This window comes from Colius striatus, chromosome 12, assembly GCF_028858725.1.
Source record: "Colius striatus isolate bColStr4 chromosome 12, bColStr4.1.hap1, whole genome shotgun sequence".
NCBI lineage: Eukaryota > Metazoa > Chordata > Aves > Coliiformes > Coliidae > Colius > Colius striatus.
In genome coordinates this window covers 3,589,019-3,609,449 of record NC_084770.1, presented here as the reverse complement: position 1 = coordinate 3,609,449, position 20,431 = coordinate 3,589,019, and the positions used below count along the sequence as shown (strand labels likewise).

At 34.4% G+C, this 20,431-nt stretch overlaps 1 protein-coding gene across 2 annotated transcripts in view; it reads right to left on the bottom strand.

Moving 5' to 3' along the window:
- Positions 1–20,431, bottom strand: part of CLSTN2 (calsyntenin 2) — a 298,084-nt gene that overhangs the window by 22,516 nt on the left and 255,137 nt on the right. For both annotated transcript variants that reach the window (XM_062005632.1, XM_062005633.1), the window contains exon 9: positions 1,213–1,375. In XM_062005632.1, the coding sequence (XP_061861616.1) occupies positions 1,213–1,375 (163 nt within the window). The remainder of the gene's footprint in view (positions 1–1,212; positions 1,376–20,431) is intronic.

Genomic DNA, 20,431 nt, shown 5'->3' with positions numbered 1-20,431 from the left:
ATTCCCTTAGAATAATAACACTTTATATCAACCAAAAATTCCAATACATGTAAAGAGGATTCTATAGAGATGGAAGCCTACACATGAAAATGCCAGTTAAAGAATCAATCTGTACTTTTACAAATATATAGGATTAGTGTCATGCTGTTTAGCTAGCTACCATAACACTTATCTCACTGATCAACATTCAAAAGTTCACAGATCTCGTTTTTCTGATTAATGTGGCTTTATTCTGCATGTTGTCTTCAAAGTAAAGATTAGATTTTTACCCCAAGGTGTTCTTAGTCTAACAGCTGGATTTGTTTCTAATACTATTTGTGCTGAACAGCTCTGCCATGCATATGATGTCCAGATTTTACAGATAACATTTTGTAAATGATCAGAGATTAAACTGACAAACAGGTTAATAACAGAGAAAGCCAATATTAAAGAGTGGGGAAAAAACACAGTCTGTGTTAAAGTATTTTCTTCCCCAGTTATACAATTTGTTTCACTTCATGCTGTGTCTTAAGTGAAATCAAGACACAGTCCAGAAATAGAAAATCAACACGGAAATGTAATAGAGACAAGTTTAGAAGAACAGATGAGTAGGAAAAGAGAACCACTTCAGGTGTAAGGCAGAAAATAGAAAAAGAAACAGTGGCATAAGAACTAGAAATGAAAAAAAAAGAGTGAGATTATAAAGGGGAGAAATTGGGAAAAACTAATATTTAAGCAAAGGCCCAAACAAGTGTGCCTCTGGGGTCATAACTTTTGGTTTCATTTATTCTCACTTTTGTATCTAGTGTATAAAAGGATGAGCTGACTAAATTAGTGGAATTACTGGTTGATATACCCCTAATGTGAAGAGCACAGGATCAGGCAGACACTGAAAGCAAATAGTTGGAGTTCTTTACAGTAATATTTAGATAGTTTGTTTAAAACTAGAGAACGAGGCAAACAAAATGAAGACAAAAGGTACAGACAAGAATTTTTCAAATTGAATACCCAACCTGCACACATTTAATGTTTCTGTAGATGATGGAAATGCAAAGCCTGCTATGTCTCATCTGTTTTATCCTTGGACTAGATTTGTGATTAACTCTGGATCTACTTCTGATTTTATACCATCAACCTTTCAGTAACTTATTTACTACACAATCAGCAAGACAAATAAGATCTTATTTGGTCTGAACTGGTAATTCTACTGTCTACAATTTGCTGTCATACTACCTTGCCAACAAGCACCAACTGTCAGCTGCATGGCTATGTGTGACGGGTGGATAGGCCAATCATTGGTCACAAGGTAAGGTTCATATGTTGTTCCATCCATATATAACGTAACAACAGGAAACTCAACATTGACAATGTAGTAATGCCATTCTTTATCACAAATCTGAAAGACAGAATGCAAGAGAAAAGGTATGAATTACACTTATTGTTAGGTGACTAATTTTTATATCACATATATTTTTTTAAATAGTGTTGTTTCCAAATTACACTCCCTGAAAACAAAATGTTATTATAATTTATAGATCACTAAAATTAATGAAAGTTAAAACAATGTTGATAAAGTAATATTTGCAGAATGTATTTGATAAATTTGATAAAACACACCATGAAAGTAAGACACTAAAAAAATCAAAAGAATAGACAAACTGATATCTGATCCGATTTGCATATTTATTATATAGAATATTAGTTTCTTAATGTCTATATTGACTTTTGAGAATATAAAAAATCATGGAAGAGATGTGTAATTGGGATGTATTGCCATAATTACAAGGGATCTGTATTAACTTAAATTAAGAAAACAATGTCACTTAACTAGATTGATGAGTTTTTATCAGTGTTTTCATACAATTGTCATTATGAACTTCTTGCACTGGTACTTACAATGTCCTGTGCAATGTGTCATGACCTCTACAGTGCTAGGGGGAATTCTGCTGCACTCTGTATGAGGAGTCTTTGTGTCTACCTGACTTGGGTGGGAAACTCATGTCTTCTCCATGCTTCATATTTGACCTTGAGTTTTTTTCCAGATAGCAAAGTAAGGATCTACATGATTCTACCGATACACATCAGCTTTGAACAGCAACAGCTACAGTTATGTACTTTCAAAATTATGGTATTAGTGTCAAATCTCATGAATTTCTGAGTTGGACAGCCAAAGATTACTGAAAGATGGTCGAATTCGGTTTTAGTTCAGATGTACAGCTACTATGAATCAATGCCTCTGAAGACTTAATCTAATTTGTACATATTAATGCTTATCACATTCTTTTTTCTTTGTTGTATCTTTCAGAATTAAAAATTCAAATGAATAAATCACAGCAAATTGATAGGATGGGTGGGCAGTTTTTAAAACAAAGCAATAGTTACAATCATGCTACTTTCAGTTCTATAGAGATACTTGCTTTGGTGTATTAAGAAATGGAGGTGCCTGAATGCAGATAACCTTGCAGTTCCATACAGGCAAGCAGAAAAGGGATGTTTAAACATAACACTTTGTCCTTGGCCAGGTTAAGTGCTATCTGCTGGAATATCTACCCTTTGAAAGGAAAAGCTAATGTTTTGTTCCAGAAGACATTTCAACAAGAACTTAATCACTTCTGTTTCAAATGGATACATTTATTACTGCAGACATCATAGCTCACACAGCAAGAGATAAATGCAGCAAGGGGCTGCTAGAGCCTTCCTTTTTTAAGCAGTAGACAGCCCAAATGTTTTCTGAAGGTTAAATGAACTGAAACCAAAATTGAAAGTAAATAAATTGGAGGACTGAAAACTTTATTGAACAAACAGGAATCATGAATAGTATTATGCAGTCCTCCTTTCAAGGAAAAACTGTTTGCCAAGTCTCCTGACCTGATCATCAGAATGTGACGCATCACAGCCATGTGTGTTAGGCATTTTATATAAAACAATATGCATGATGTGTCTGAGTTGGAGAGACCTTACACGATAAAAACTGCTACTTGACACTTTTCAGACAACTGTTCCACAGCACTTCTGTATTGCAAACCCTAAAGTGTAATTAAATGAGTGAGCAACCCTCCTCACGTTTAACCAAAGCATGAACACTAATATAACAAACCCAAGCATTTCAGGAGGTCATACGCACAAAAATCATGATAATATGTAGCAATCTGACTACTCTATGGACCAACCAATAGGGCAGCTACACTTTTCAAAGAAAATGCTTTCTGAAAACACAGTATTACATAAATTCCACAAAACAAGACTCCAGCAGCCAGGCTCCAGTGCTTCCAATAAAAATGCAGATATCCAATTGCAGATGTCTGCATTAGACAAAGTACTTACTAGCCTTTATTTTTGATCATACCTTCTGAAACATAAGATAGTGCAAACATAGAGAGCTTGTTGAAGTCCTTGAATAATTGCTTGCATGCTTTTCATTACATTTCAACACAAACACATCAGGCTTTATTTTAAAGAGAATTTAGGCACTTAAAATCTCAGCTTCATGCTTCCCAAGATTCCCAAAATGTCTGGGTTGGTCAGGTGCTTAATTGTCATAGGATTTCAATATATCTTAGGGAAACAGATATGTGTATATCCCACATGTCTTTAACTATCTGTACTGAGTCCTAATGTAAAAACAATTAGTCTATAAGGAACCAATAAAATTATTTTAAATCTCTGGATTACATCTCAGTCACTCAGAAGCTGGCAGTATTTTATGCATTCATATTTTCACATGTATTTCATGTATGGCAACAAAATAATGCAATAAATAATTGTGGAGTGTAATTTGTTATGCTGTCAGTTCAGATGCCTTCTTCTCCTTGTTAACATAAGAAGCCAATTTTCTTCCTGCATGCGTTCCACTGTGGCAATGGAAATTAATACGATTGCAGTGAAATCATGAAAATAGAACTATGAAATATACTAGTTTGGCAAATAAAGAAATTTTAATCATCTGAAATAAGAATTTTACTTTCAAAAAATCTAATTTATAAAGCTATCCTAATGAGATAAAATTACAGATGAGTAAGCTTGGCCTTCAAGGACTGCTGGATGCATAGGTTGGTCTAATTGCTCTGTCAGTCTGCCTCTAAAATGAATTAATCAAATCACATTGAGTTAACAAGCTTGAAGCCTTAGTTCTGCTTACAAGCCATGGCACTGGAATATACTTTTATGAAACAGACAAAACCAGACTCAATATAAATCTCTTTTCCATCTTTCCTTTCATTGTGATTTGGCTAGTATCAGCAGAATGGTAAACACATAGAGTTAAGCTAGGCTGAAAATATTTGCCATTTTAAGAATTTGCAAGCAGCAATAGAGGAATTTATCCTCGAGATAATTCCCTCATTCTTCTGTCCCTCAGATAAACAACTCTCTCATCTGTTTCAGGTTTCTTTTTTTCCAATAGCTCTATTATTCTCTCCCCTTACTTTGAGTTTTAGCATTATAATCTAACTACAGCATTTAATGCATTAGATGACCACAAATATTATTTGATATCAAAACAATAAATTAAATACAAGTGGAGCTTTTTTTTTTTTCGTCCTTCTGGGCCTTTTCCCTCTTTCTGTTCTGTTTTTTTGGTTTTTTAAATATGTTGCTAACAAAATGGTCAGCTAATTGGGTCATACCCTTTAACTATCATACAAATTAGGCTTAATTCCAGTGTTATTAACTGAGTAAAATTTGAATAGTTGCACATGAGTAGAAATCATCTAGTATCTTCTACAAAAAAAATTCTGAAACTAGGCCAGAAGATTGACTGTGTTGTGGTGGTGCTCATGGTCAAAGGCCAATTGCCTAAGGAAACGTTAAAAAGCTAGTGCATCTCCTCAGAGGGACACTCTCTGTGCACCTGAGCTGAAAAGACTGACAGTGAGTTTTGTGTTAAAAACTTGAAAAGACAGTGGTTTACTAAGAGGAGTTGCAAAGAGCTGGGCTGGTGAGGCCAGTCTGACTAATACTTTCATTTCTGTCACAGACTAGAGGCGCTTTATATCTACAAACACAGAGCTTAACGTTTTGAAAGTGAATAAATCTATACACAGAAATTGCAAAGGTGTTCAAATCTCCCCTTTTTCTTGTTGAAAAAAATCTAAGTACAAATTCCATTAAACATTAATATTGAATGAATGAATTCACTTCTACAATGGAATTCTTATTAACAGAAGTGACTTTGGTTGAAAAAAAATGAACCTCTACTTGTTCAACCTAACTTTACAGAATACAAATCATCCTCCTGAACTGATGCACATCTGCAGGGATGTTGCTCCAAGAGGTCCTGGCCTTCACAAAAATGTAATTGTTTATAAGACCACGAGGCACTTCAGTACCAGTCTTCATCTCAGTTGAAATCTGTGTTCTTCCAATAAATCTATTTTCTACTGCTTGGTAGTATTTGAATAAGTGAAACATTTAGGCTGCTCTGTATTTAAGGCTACAGTGAGGAAGGCTACTGTGTTAGTCTATAGCCAAATTGGGATCATTAATGAAGGAAGAAACCACATTCACACAGGGATTACAATACCCAAGCAGCTAAAGTAGTAATACTTACCTCTGCTTGCAAGGTGGTCACAATCAGGAGTACACCTGGCATTGTAAACTGGATACTAGAAAATCAGTCATGCCTAGTGTGGCACTATTTCTGTACAAAAATATCCTCTCCAATGGTTGCACATGTCCACAAAAATGTCAAGTATATAGAAGGTCAAAGTGGCACTGTTCCACTGATAAAGAATGGCAGTACATCTTACCTTCATTAAGAGGTTGAATTATTATACTTATTAATTGTTAATATTATTAACTATTGTTCTGCTTTTATTAACAAGACTTTCTTTTTTGATGTACATTTACTATATTATAAATCTGCTAGTCCTTCAGCACACAAAACATTTACCTCAAATCTTCTGTATACTCCTGTACAGAATATATACGGTGTTCATACAAAAAACTCAACAGTAGAATAGTATCCTTACATGCAAGCATGTCTTGCTGCAGCTAATGGAGATCATTCATTGTGGAAACTTTGTAAACACGCAGAGACAGCTCAGGGTCTGCATTTTTATCTCACTTCACTAAACAAGACAACAAATATAGGGAACCTCTCTTTGATCCTATGCTTAAAGGCATTAGCATTATCTATTCACTTACAGCACCCAGATCGAACCCTCTGCCCTGTGCTGAAAGCAGCCACATGCTTTGTAAATCTGCTTCAAAGCATTCACACCCATTGCCCTTGGTCAGAGTACAGAATGCAAATGATATTTGGATGGGGATAAGGATATCATTTTTACTTAAAAAAAATCCACCTTTCTTTCCATTGCCACAATAATCCTTTCTGAAAGAGATTTGTAAAAGTGTCAAATTTTTGCATCGTTCTTTTTTGTCGGTGACAATAAAAAGATAAATTGTTCCATTATATTTTGCTAGAAATTTATTTATAGATATTAATATATAAAATTATTCTGATGTATATTTTTGATGGTTTTTATTGCACTGAAAGAAAGCACTGTACTGCACACAAACAGGGAGCTCAAATAGAATTAAAGTTTCTGAAAGACAGTTTCATCACACCTTAAATAGGGACCTCAGGAATAATGTCACTGTAAGGAAAGTGAGTCTGGAAAAGATATTAATTTGGAAACACTTGGCACTGGGTTCCAAGTAAAAGTGAAAAAGTTACATAGATTTGCAATTTTTAAAAGAATAATGTTGTGTATTTATACACATAAAATAAAAATAAAATGTCTTCAGAGTTTTAGGTAACCTAGTTGTTAGGAACATGACTGGTTCTGCATGAAGGCAATGTAAAGGTGAGTGCAGAAAATGCTTTCTTCTGTTCCATTTACAGCTGTTACCTCTGATGAATGAGAAGTTTAAAGATGTTGTTGAATGAACTTTTATCAATTACTTTAGAAACTGATTTAATATAGTAATTATTTTCCTATTGGCAGTTCCAATCTACAAACTTCTAATATCAAAGCATGTTAGCTTAAGAAAAGAATATAACTTAGGGCATTGTTGATTTTTGGGGTTTTTTTTTTCCCACAACTCTGCTGCTTTCTTTTGATGTCTTCAAATAAATCTTTGCCTTAAATTTCAGTTGCTGAGCTACATGAAAAAACTCATAAAGTGATATAGGGAAATAAGTTACACAATTGACTTTTATATCTTTATCTCATTGTCTATGAGCACCTTGTGATTTCTCTGTGGTTCTTGGAATTTTTTAAGTTATCTCATCACCACCAAGAACAAAAGATGCTGCTAAAAATATGCTGGTACAGACTGCAGGTATGTAATGCAGGATGCAGACATTCAGTATTCAGGATGCACTCACTTCATTTGATTACCTACTGCATTTCTGTCTTCTGATATAACAAACAAAATATATTTCTGCTGTTAATATGAAGGCTTTATAGTAAAAAAAATTCTTTTTATGAGAATCAACAAACACACAGTTGAAACTGGCTTTGTGCTACAGTATAATCTGCCAGCAAATTCATTTTGGGGAAGAGTTATTGAAAATAAACAGAAGCAAAGTGCAAACACAGACTAATCAAATTCATCCAGTAATAGAAATTATTATGCCTTGTAGCATTATTTATTCTACCTCAGTAACAGGCTCTGTGCATTAGGACAGCTCTTGCCACATGTGTTGGCATTGCTGAAACTGCAGAGAACTAAAACATATATGAAAAAAAGGGTCAGTATACTCTTGACCACTAAGTAGAGCTGTGTAGATTGCAAATCTGTTCCCAATATCTGCACAACCTCTTCAGAAAACTTTAAGTAAAGCTCTAAAATATTCATAATATGTACTGATATTTTAAAAAATAATCTCATTGGAATTCCCATTTATCCTTTAGCAGGCCCCTTAGGTGCCACCTTTCTTCCTCTCTGTAAAATCAATATGCCCTGCCTCCAAAGTGGCAGCAGATACAGTATGTATCTAGTAATTAAGTCAAGCTGGAAGAAAAATATACTGTAAATGGGAAGAGAAGAAATCAATATACTCCTATGAGTTAAATTAACAGGTGATACATTGAAACACATCATTACAATCTACAAATTCACCATAAAAACACTGGTGCACACTTAACCTCCACATAAAACTTGTAGTTTGAAATTTAACCTGCAAAACTCAGCTCACGTTTGTTCACAAAATTTCTCTGAGCGAGTTGCTGAATTTTGACAGCTGGTGGCAGACAGCAAAGGCTAACAACCAAATCAAACCAAACAAAACCAACCAGCAGATTGCTTTGCTCTGGACCAGTGCTTTTATGCTTAGGAGACCAGAGCATCACCGCTCTTCCAACTGTTAGCAGGAGTGGGTGGTTGATGGAGTAATTTGAACTCCTTTGCGAGAAAGTTTTTTCCATAGCTACTATCTGTATTGGAACATGGATGTCTCTATGGTCATATGTTAGCTTCATATATGGAGAGAGATTTTGGAAAATCAGATCAACGTTTTCCTATATTTTCTTCTAAAATCACCTTTGCAAGACCTAAAAGCAGCACATCTTCTGATCCATGCATTATATTGACATATAATTCTGCAGTTGTAAAGGAACATGTATGACTAGTCAAACTGATTGAACATTGTGCAAATGAATCCATTCTGGAACCTCAACTAAGTATCAGGAGAATATTAATCAGAGAAGGAAACAAAACAGACATGCTCCTTATGCAACTGTTAAGCAAGTTATTGCTTCCACATAGGAGTTTTGGTGAGGAAACTAGAAACAGCTTATTTCCCCAGCCTCTGGTTGCATGCATAAAAGGACAAGAAACCTCTTGGGATTACAGTAAGGTGGGTGAGGGCCACAAGAACTTCATTCTCAAGGTCGTACTGACAGTGCAACAAGCCTGAGCCCCTAAATAAGGTACTAATGCCCACTCTCAGACAATTTGAAACCCTGACAATGGCCCAAAAAATCACATCAGATGTCACTATATTGACACTGTATTTAGGATGCTAAGCAAAGGAGAAGAGAGCTTCCATGACAGTATATTTTGAAAGAGCAACTAGAGGTGAAGGACTGGGAGGCACTTCTTTGCACTTAGAACCTCACTAACTGAAAAGATAATGAAGATTAATGTTGATTGTTTTAAAAATATTTTGAATACCTTATAAACCAAGCATTTAAATGTAAATTATTCAGTACAACATATTGAGTACAAACCTAATGGATTTTCTCACGCACCTCGCTCAAGTAAATAGTGTATGCAAATAAGTGCATATCTAATCACACTCTGTCCAAACTGATATTTTCAACTGTTTACTCACTGTCTAGTCCATGGTTTTTCTTCTGCTTAATGTTTACACAATTTAGACATCCACTTTCACTTAAAAAAACAAATTTTCACAGGTTGTTTAGAAAACAGTCATAAGATTTGTTGTTCTTAAGAAAATATAGGTATGTCATTAGGATACCTTGAGTTCTCATATTTATTACACAGTATGGTTAATTTAGCACTTCAAACAGTAGTGTAGCTATCCATGAAATCATTCAGAAAATTTGGTGATGGAAGTACCATCTTTTAACATTTTTTTTTCTCTTGAGAAATACCCTGAGAATACCAATTCATCTAAAACTAATTCCTGAAAATGCATTTATATGCATGCTTGCCAAATATACTTTTTAGAGCTATTAATTTTCCCACAGGAAACATCTTCTTGTATTTTATCAGAAATGCCTGTTTACCTTTTAGTGACAAACAAAAGCAATATTTTTTCTCTCCGAGCCCTTTCCCCTCCACATACAATCAAATAAACGTAGAAGGAAGAGCAAGCAACTAAAAGAGATGTGTCTCTACCTAGTACCAGACTTACACATGTAAGACATGTTTTGATCTTTGATTTTTCTGAGATAAAAACCTGAATCTCGCAGAGCTTTGTAGTGTATTTTATTTTGAGGCTGACACAGTAAATGTCTTTCATTTCAAAGAAAAGAGTGAACAAAGACACTGCAGTCACCCTGTGGCAACTGGGACAAATGTTTTATTACTGAGAGTTCATTTTAATCTGATTTGTGTGTTATCCTCAGCTTAAAAAGCTAAGTATACAGCTCTGTGACAAAGTTGTCTAAGATTTATTACCTGTTTTTGACTAAACTATCTGCCCCATAATGCTGGAGAGAGGGTGTTAATTGTAGCATTGACCTCTTTGCTAGATAGATTCTCTTAGACTGCCTTGTACAGTTGGCACTCTGCCAGGCAGAGTAGATCACTGCCTTTCATTGCTGCATTCTGTGCCCTCTTTTGTAATCACAAATCCACTCTATTACTCCATCATTTGATGAAGCCAACTTTATTCCAAGCATGTATGACATCTGAGTCATCTGCAAACCAACCTTTACTGTAAAAAAACAAACCTGAAAGGAATTAAAAAATCTAACGGTAAACCTCTATTTGTTAACTGTAGAAAAAGGGGGTGAGGGGAGCTGCTTAAGATTAAAGACATCTCTTAGCTTCTCATTTTGCACTTCCCCAATAAGATCTCGCATGATATTACTGCTGGCTCTTTTCCATCAGAAACCATCTTACTTTGAAATATATTCGGCTGTTCAGGCAGGTAAATCCTTACCCTGTCTTATTCTCTGAAGAGGCTAGACAACTCTGTACCATAGCTAAAGACTTTTACATTACTGTAAGACTGAGAGATGAGTGGGTGGGGAATAATACGTTAAAAAAAATAAATGATTCCATACTTTCTAGCTTTTAGTTGTACATATATACATATCAATATATAATATATAAATACATACAAATATGCATATGCATACATACACATACAAACTGGTTTTTTTTATTACAACCTGGTGTGAAACAAATTTGAAAACAGCTTTGTAGAACAGTTACAGATTTGCAGTGTTTTAAAATAAAAAGGGAGCACTGTTTTCAAAATGTCACCATGATACAATCCCTAAAATGAATAAACCTCAAACAGTTCATATCAATGAGAATCATTTTCTTAGGTCAATATGTAGTATTCTACCAGTTCTGAGACTAATTCTAATTGTAAAGATTGCAGGGTGCATTCATAGCTTGTACTACAACAAATTGATTTAAAAACTGCTAAAATAATAATAAAAAAGGGATTATCAGAGCATTCAAAGATACGTTTTCATAAACTACATATTTAATAACTGAGTTGGACTGAAATTGAAACTAAATTATTGAAGTGAAAAATAGCTGACAGAAAACTAATAACCATAACTATTTATTATACTATTAAACAAGACTATTCTTGATATTCCTTCAGCAACCTAATAACAAACACTTGGTAGGTTATATAAAGTAAAATATTTTGTACAAACTGTTATAATGATGTCATAAAGTAATACTCATGGAATTGAGAAGTAACATTATTTTTATCAATAAGAATTTTTTTTCTGGTCATTAAACACTCTCTCTACCCTTTTCTCCCTCAAGTAAATAAGTCTCATGAACGTTTTTTGAACAGGATGTTCTGAATTGCTCCATTCCTTTATCCAGGCTTTCTAAGCTGAGGAGTGCTCTTTAAATGACAATATATAATGGGTGTAGCTGAAGTGGCATCCTGTTTCAAAAGCAATATACCCTCCTCATGAGACTTGTCAGAAACTGGTGCCCAGTGAAGGGGACACCACTGATTTCAGCAGAAGTTAGAAAGCCAGGAGGGAATCAAGAAGTTAAATGAGCATTTCACAACATTATCTACTGTTGTTTAAATAACAATATTTCTAAAAAACCAATTCCATTTTAGTTGCTCCTTGTTCTTATAATACTCATTAACTTTAACAGAAAGCTTTGCGGAACAGTGACCCATACTGGTAGTAACGTTTTACATTTAACATTTTTTCTTCCCTTTTTGTCTATTATTTAACCCTTGATCATGAACTAACAAAAGGCTGATGTAAGGTCAAATATCACTTAACAGTACAACTGTTTGACAGAATTAGTGATCTCAAAGGAGTATTAGATAACTGTTTTGTTTTCAGCCCTCTTAAGGAAGAAGTCTATTAAGTATCAAAGAACCCCACCCATAGTCATCAGGCTTTCTGCTTTTTATAAAATACTCCTTTAGCAGTTAAAAATCTTCATTAGGACAAACATAGCTCTTCCATAGATCTATTCAATTCCATATGTATTCTACAGAAATGACCCACAGTAAATATTCAGGATTCACAACAAGCTGCAAGTTCAACTCAATTTTGTACCATAATTACACATACTGGCTTTTCAACCAGTTCCAACCAGTTTTCCAGATGCTATCCAGTATACATTTGAAGATTTTTGCCTGACGTTCCTCATATGACAGAACTGCAAATCTCAAAAGAACTATTAAAAATTTGTCAATAGATGATGAGCAAATTGAACCTCTTAAAATCCTTCATCTTTACTAAACCAGAACATTTTTCTTTAAGAATATTCAGATGGATATTTTTGAATTGCACATTCATACATCAACAGTTGATGGATGCCTAGACCTGGGAGAACTAGGAACTATTTGAAATACTATGTAATAGAAAGGTTGTTAATAAGGCTCATAAATCTGTACTTAAGACCAAAAATAATTTATAAAATTAAAACATCAAATTTTAAATCTCATTCACATTATTGGCTTTTAGCTGATCTGTGGCATTAAGTCAGTAATATGTAAGAACTGCCAAACTCATTTCTACCCTGTATATTCACACTCCACAATTACCACTTTCTTCACATCAATAATACAAGCTACAGTCAAAAATTAATTTTAACAAGTGCTTATATAATACCAAAACAAGCATGAGGATTGCTAAATTTATGTTATTTTCAAATAAGCCATGAGCTTCCCTTTTTACTCCTTTTTATAAGAAGGCTTAATGTTTCAAAAATCAATATTGGCATAAGAATTTACTGTTTGTGAAATGATATTTGGCCAGTGGAAACTTCTCCTATTACCAAAGCCAGAAGATAATCTACAAAAGCAAACTGTAGTTTTGGGTTTGGTTTGGTTTGTTTTTCAGAAACAAAGATTAGCACTTGATCAGTTCCTGTGCATGTAATATGTATGGATGAAAATAATTCTAATATCCAAGATAGGAACTTGAATGATATTCTTTGTAAATTTTATTCAAAAGATCATCCTACTGATTCATATCCTTTTAGCAGAAAAACTAAAAGCAAAATTCTATTGGACACACATACTGCTTCCCAAATGTTTTGCATTTTAAAGGGATAGTTGTGCTGATGTAAGGTGCTCTGAGATCTAGGAGTTAATATGATGATTACTGCTATTTATTTTCAGACCATATCAACATTCCACAAACTAGTTATCTGCACATATTAAAGAATAACTACTAAGAGTAACCCAAATAAGTTTCCTTCAGAAATACAGCATGGCTACTGCCAGTATGGATTTGCCCTTGGAAATCTATTACTGTGGAGAGCAGAAAAAGGGAAGAAAGAGGCATTATACCTCCCACCATGAAATGCAGCATCTTGTCAGGCTCAATAAAGTATTTCCTTCATCCTATAAAGGAGGGAAACTGCTTCTTTCTAAATGGAAAGTATGATCAATATTATGAGATTAATGCACTTTCTAACTAATAATGAATCACAGTAACATTGTATTACATCAAGTTGAATCAACCCTTACCTAACTGAATCTGAGGAATAAAAAGAACAATCAAAATATTAGCCAGAATAAACATTCCAAACTTAATTTTCTGCCTCCAACTTTGAAGGGCTTATTTTTTTATTTATTTATACGTCAGATATTGATCTACACTATGATTTATCTGTATAAATTTGATGTTAAACATCTCTTTAAATTACAGAAACTACTATAAATATCCAAGTGTCTATTCTATATCCATATGTCTATATATCATAATAGATTAAAAAATGCAAAGACTTAGGGAGTAACATCTTTCAGAATGATTCATAATCATATTAAATAGAAATAATATTAAGGAAAAACCCCAAAACCTCCAGATCCTTTGACCTCCTCCCTAACTGAAATAGACCAAATAATTCATCTGAGACCTGAAATATGATTGACATTATTAAAGTTTTCAATTATTTTTTAAAATTTTGACTATTAATGGTTTGACAGAGCATGAAACTGTTTTGTTTCCAAAAGGTACACATTATGATCATACCAATGACAAGTGACCAAATGGATTAGAGATTATGTTTTCCTGTACGATGAGACCCAAATTGTGTCAGTCCTACATTCTTGCATTATTAAAGCCCTTTGTGAAATTAATGCACAATCAAAATTGAAAAGAAGCATAGGCTTTTGAGCAAACTATATTTGAAGACAGTTTAAAATTACTTTTGGTCTGCAAGTTTATTTCCCACCTCATGACAGCATATGCAGAATTCTACTTTATTTCACTCACAAGGCCTCATCATTCATCTTTGAATCTTATCTGGAATTTAAAACACTTTCTCTGATCTCCAGGATCAGCTGTCTGCTCAGGGACTCTGCCTGCTTGATATTTCTATTAAGAGATTTGCTACAAACGGATTTTCCATGTTTTGGAGGGCTCAGTAATATGTATGGTCTTCAAATGGAGTTTTGGTTATAAGCTAAATGAACTACACATTTAACTGGCCTCCTAAAACATTTGCTAACATAATTATTTGTTAGAAAATCAAGAAAATACTTTTGAGTATGCTAATAAGAATAATAATACTATTAGTGTTAATACAAAAGAAGCCCTCTTATCCTTTGCATTACTTTTCAAATAGTAACATAATGTGAATTTTTTCCAATTTGCTTTCTAAAAACCTGTCTGAAATACTAATACCCAAATGTTAAAGGTTACATAAAAGTCAGGCATCTTGACTGCTCCAAGGACAGAGATTTCAGGCAGATGAGAAGTCTGGCCATACTTCTGAGAAGTGTTCAATAACAGTATTTTTTTTTCTCTCTGAGCATAAGGAGGTTGCACTGAGAAAAGGGAGGTTGTCACTGTTCAAAGTAGGATGATATATCCTTCCCTTGCTATTGCTGTCTGAACAAATACAATGCATGTTTCTGCCAGTTATTTAGACATGTTATGAAGGCAGAGAGAGTGTGATTAATGCAAACTAGGCTCCAGAGACAAAGCAAATAGACTAGTGGCTTGTTTGCTTTTAAGGAGAAACACTTGGGCTCAGCTCTGAAAACCAGATTCTGAAGAGATCTCTTCTCTCCTCCTCCCTCTCACACATTTCCACCTACACACATCAACTCAAAAGACCAAAGCACTAAACTCCTCTTATCTAGTCAAAAATATCCGATTTCTTCAATTTGGGAAGTCCTATGCACTATTTTCCACTCATTAAATAAATATACAGTCTTGATACCTCAGTTCTACTACCACTAGAAAACACCAGGATGCCAGGGTTGGGTAGTCTGCACATAGAAGAAAGCCCACCAGCATACTCCCCTGGGCTACTAACCTCTCCATTGCTGAAGATGCTACTCTTGGCGTTTTGAAGGCTTTCCACCCCCTTGGACATCCCTCCTTAAAGGATTGCTACAACTGAAGGAAGTGTTGGCACTGCTTGCAAGGGTTGCTTTAAATGTACTGAGCAAAGGAAGAGAGAGCTAACACAGACATTAAACACTCTTTCAAAATTTCCACATTTTGGACAAGGTGATTTACTTGAAAGGTATTTGCTGAGTTGAAGGTGCACAGTGCAAATCAGACATGAAAGAATTCCTGTTCTTACACAACTCTCACATTGAACTGAGAGTATATCTCCAGAGAATTATTCAACATTATTCATATGGAAGACCACTAACAATAATGGATAGTAATTTTGAATATTGCTGTATTCTGAGATGGAGGTAGCTGTAAGTGCAGAATGGCACATAATAGACACTCTTTTTCCATATAGATTAGTGATATATTTACTTCAGTTCCAGTAAATAATTAGAACATAATGCAGAAAAACATAAATGCCATTTTGTTGGTTTTTTGCAGATAAAAGCTAGTAATGAATCATTTTGGCTACCTTAATAACTTCTGTGAAGTGAAGAATGGTTATATATACATGCTTATGTATTTATACTCAAAGAAATTAAACAACCCACATATTATGAATAGTTTATTTACTAAAATGTAACTGCTGGGCCTTTAATTGCATAGCTGGCATTTTGCAGACAGGCTGATTATATGTTCTTCACCATACAGAGGTAATCCTTTACCAGCAACATTTGTGACTGTGCCAGAAAATGTTGTCATTTAGTCAGTATGTAGCTTTCCTTCATTACTATTCACAATCATGTTTGCAGTGCTTTTATGGGAGGAAACAAGTCAACATTGAGGACCTGTATGCCAGAATAGTTCTAGGTTGGTGTTAGAGAAATGAAACAAATAGAAATAGATAGAAATTTTCAATATCAGTTTTGTACAAACCTTACGGTTTTCTGGATATCATTAAAGTAATTATCCAAAAGTTCAAACCTGTATTCACAGTTGAGCTGGAGGAAATTTTCCCTGTGAAGCATTGTCTTTCTGACTGGAAAGTGGCTGCTGGATTACTAGTGCTAGAAATGAGACAACGGGCTCTTCAGAAGAAAAAAAAAAGAACACTGAAAAATATACATTTTCATGTTTGTCAAAATCTGGCAAAAATGGTTCAGTGTTTTCAAAATTATATAGCTCTTTTTTAAAGAAATAAAAGGAAAACAAAATCTGAATACTGAGGACCAAGAAAACGTAACCCATTAGGCTCCTCTAATCTTTATTATAATGGACCCAGATCAATTCATATGGAACTCGTACAAGAGCAGATATTTCCTCTTAGTATACCTAGAACCTTTGGCAGCATCAGAAAGTAATTTGTGATGAAAACTGTCTGTCACAGCAGAATTTTGAATATAAAATAAAAAAACCTTCAAAAGGAAACCACCTATCCAGTACCATGATTTCTTCAATACTGAAAAGTATTGAAGAGGAGCCTCTCTCCTCTTCACATTCTGAACTCATTTTCTATTTCTTCCAATGCACGGTCATCCTTTGCTCTTCACATTATCTCCCTGTGTCTTCCAGTATTTCTTCCATTTTCATTTTTTCATAGCAAGAACTACAAATATCCATATTTCTCACTTGTACAATTCAGAAATCCTTATATTCAACTTATCTTCTGGCTTCACTACTAATTTCTGCCTTCCAATGCTCTCAGACAGATGCAGGAGCTAGATTTGTGGTTTATGAAAGGTACTACTCCTCATGGAGAGGATTAGACCAAATTTGAATAGCTTCCTTTGTAAAGTACTTATCAGCACATGATTGATGACACCATTTTAGCATTTGCTCCTACATCCCATTCAGGGACTGGAACTCACCTGTACCCTGTTCAAATACAGTGTGCTGAATCCCAATATTAATTTATAAAACAGATTAAGCTCACGTAGGGATAAGGAAACAAAAGGCTATGAAGTGATCACACACCAATAGGTATTCTTCAGATTACATATTGAAAAGTAATTATGACCATTTGGCTTACCAAATTTGATTTGTAAGCCAAATCAACAGAGAAAGTGACTTTGGCTAATAATTTTCCTGTGTACTATAAAGTGACCATACATTTTATATACCAAAATCAAATAATTCTGATTTAGTCTATCCATTGCTACCAAGATCATAAATCCCATAAATCATTATAAATGTAGAAAACTCAAAAAGATAAGTGGAAGTACACAAGGTCCAACTCCAATCCTAGGTACAGACCTTCCGTCATTCCCTACAGACTACAGCTATTAAAACTGGGAATTTTGCATGCATGAGACATTTTCACTTTTATGACCTTTTTTGTTCCTCCTGAAAAAGGAAACTGAAATCAGAATTGAGCTTATGTATGCACAGCATGATGTATAGGCAGAATACTTGAAATATTAATGAATGACATCCATATATCATTTTATAGACCCATTTTATAATTTATTTTACTTGCCCAAGGCTGCTCTGCTTGGTTTGTTACTAATATCCACTGTAGCATCACCAAGCCTGAGCTACTTTATACCACTGCATGGGAAACACGTGCACTCTTGTTCTTCCTGAAGCTTAACTTTATGCTATGAACAAAAATTATGTGAGATGACTGAATTTTTTGATAATTTCATACAGGAATCTGTGAAAATCAAGTTCACATAGAAATGCCTCCCTCTCTGTTTTACTCAGATAAGTAGCAAACTTACTTACAGATATTACTGTGAGGCAGATGAAGCCATTGCTATAAAACTGCTTTTAAAAGAAGTAATTCTCAGGTTTGTCTTTTTTAAAAAAATCTCAAGAATATATGTGAAATATATATTTTAATATGTGACCCTATATCTCTTGTCTATCTGTACCTGCAGCTGAGCACAGAACTGTATCTCCTTTTGAGGCATCTTTTTTGTCTCGTATATTTGTCTTAGTCTCAAAGAATGACAAAGCATCTTCTGAAACATAAGCTCTAATTATTACTTTTTCCTTTAACACTTATTAGCTCTATAAGAAAAGACTCTGAGAGTTTTGTATATCAAGTGTTTCTTGGTGATAACTAAACATATCTGACAGGTGTGAAGACATGATGCACCGTGTAAGAAATCACATTTACATAGTGTCTGTCATACCGAAATCATAGCTGAAAGCATAGCTAATTTTTTCATCAGAGAAAAGACAGTTCTCTGGAGCTGCCAACTCTCAATTTGAATCGATGAGAGAATCAAACAATGTGAGGCTCTGTGCCCACATTTAGGAAATAAAGGAGGAATAAGGTACCAGAGCCTACATCATATTAAAGGATAGAGGGGTTTTTTTTGGTGGATGATTCTGATATCTTAGTCAATGTACACTTCAAGAACTGATTTGTTGGCTTGAAGGATTGCAAAAGGCTTTCAAATGCTGCAAAGCTGATTAGTCACCCAACTGCCCAGGTCACAAGGAAGGAGGTTTTTTAATATTTCTGACTAAAAAGTTCAAGAGCATGTAAGAAGATAGAAGATTACTGGATGTCCTGAGACTTTAAGAAAAGCTGTGTGGAGAACAATTAAAGAGGCTTTATTCTTTTCCTGAACACTATCAAGGCAGGCAATTAAGAGCTTTTGCAGAAAAATCTCTTGTGAGGCTCTACCAGCTGAAATGTGTTTCCATAAGTCCAAACCAGTGATTAATATAGGCACAGGTTTATTTCTAAGCTGTTTCTTGATGCCTAAATTCCCAAACAGAAACTGCTTAACTGGTAAGAAAATTGCAATTGAAACTTCAAATGAGAATGGCTTTTATACGTAAGCATGTGGACAGTGTAATGAAAACCACTGTAACTGTTTAAATACTTAAAAGATTAGTCAGGGCATCTCAGGGCTGTGTATTTCTGAAAACAAAACACAATTATTCCACTTGAACTAGAAAGTGACAGTCAAGGAAAGGAAGAACAGTAGTGCAAGTGTGACACTGACAGCAGTTGTCTGAAGGAAACTGGACATTTCCTGTTACCTCTGCATACAGAGCAGTGTGGTTTTCCATTGCATACACACTAGGGTGAGATTAATAGGATATTTTCTGTTTGAATGATGTTACTCTTAACTGTGAACCCTGTTATTCTTCTCTTTACTTTAACTGAATACTGGGTGATAAGTTACTGCAGCAATATTCATTAAGTCATCCACATTCAGTTAAATAATTAGAATACAGAAAATTCAGACTAAATTTGAAAACAAGGTCTCTCTGCCAGTCTTGGAGCTTTAGAGTAAATCCTCACTCGGGAGCACATACAAATACAATGATGTCAGTAGAAATGCCTCAATGAAAGTTTGAGGCCACTTATGCAAAGAGTAAAAAAAATATCATGCAGGTTGTGCATCTAGTTGCAACAAAACCAATAAACTGCTCTGAATAAATTTGAGTCCATAGGCTAATTGAAGTAAACAAAATGAAAAGGCTGAATTTGTAATAAAACAACCATTGTAAAATTGGAAAATAACTTAGCAAGACTCTGAACTCTGACTAACTGCTTGAAAAACTGCAGTCAAACTCTTCAGTGGCTTGAGTACTGTTAATTGTCCATTTCGAAAAACACTAGTGCAGGGCTTGGAAGACCTGTGCACTATCAGCTTACAGCTTTTTCTATTTTTGAGCGGGTGTGAGTAAATTAGAAATAGGAACTTAACTGACTGCTATGAGGATAGTTTAAAAGTTGGAAAGTATGATGATAGTAGAACTTTGTGCCATAGTGATATCATAGTGATGTTTCTTTTTGGAAATGTACATGCCAATAACTTTAATATGCAAACATTAAAAAAGTAATACTAATAAAAATACTACAACTATCAAAAATAATACTAAAGCATATCAGTAATTTTTCTGAAGTTATGAGTCAAGGCAGGTGCATACTTTTAAAATCAAAGTTGCAATTAGAAACCTAAGAGTTTCATTGGAAAACAATTTCTGCTAATGGAAAATTAAAGTGATGATTCCAGTTTTTTCTGCCTATGAAGCTTCTGTAGGGTTCA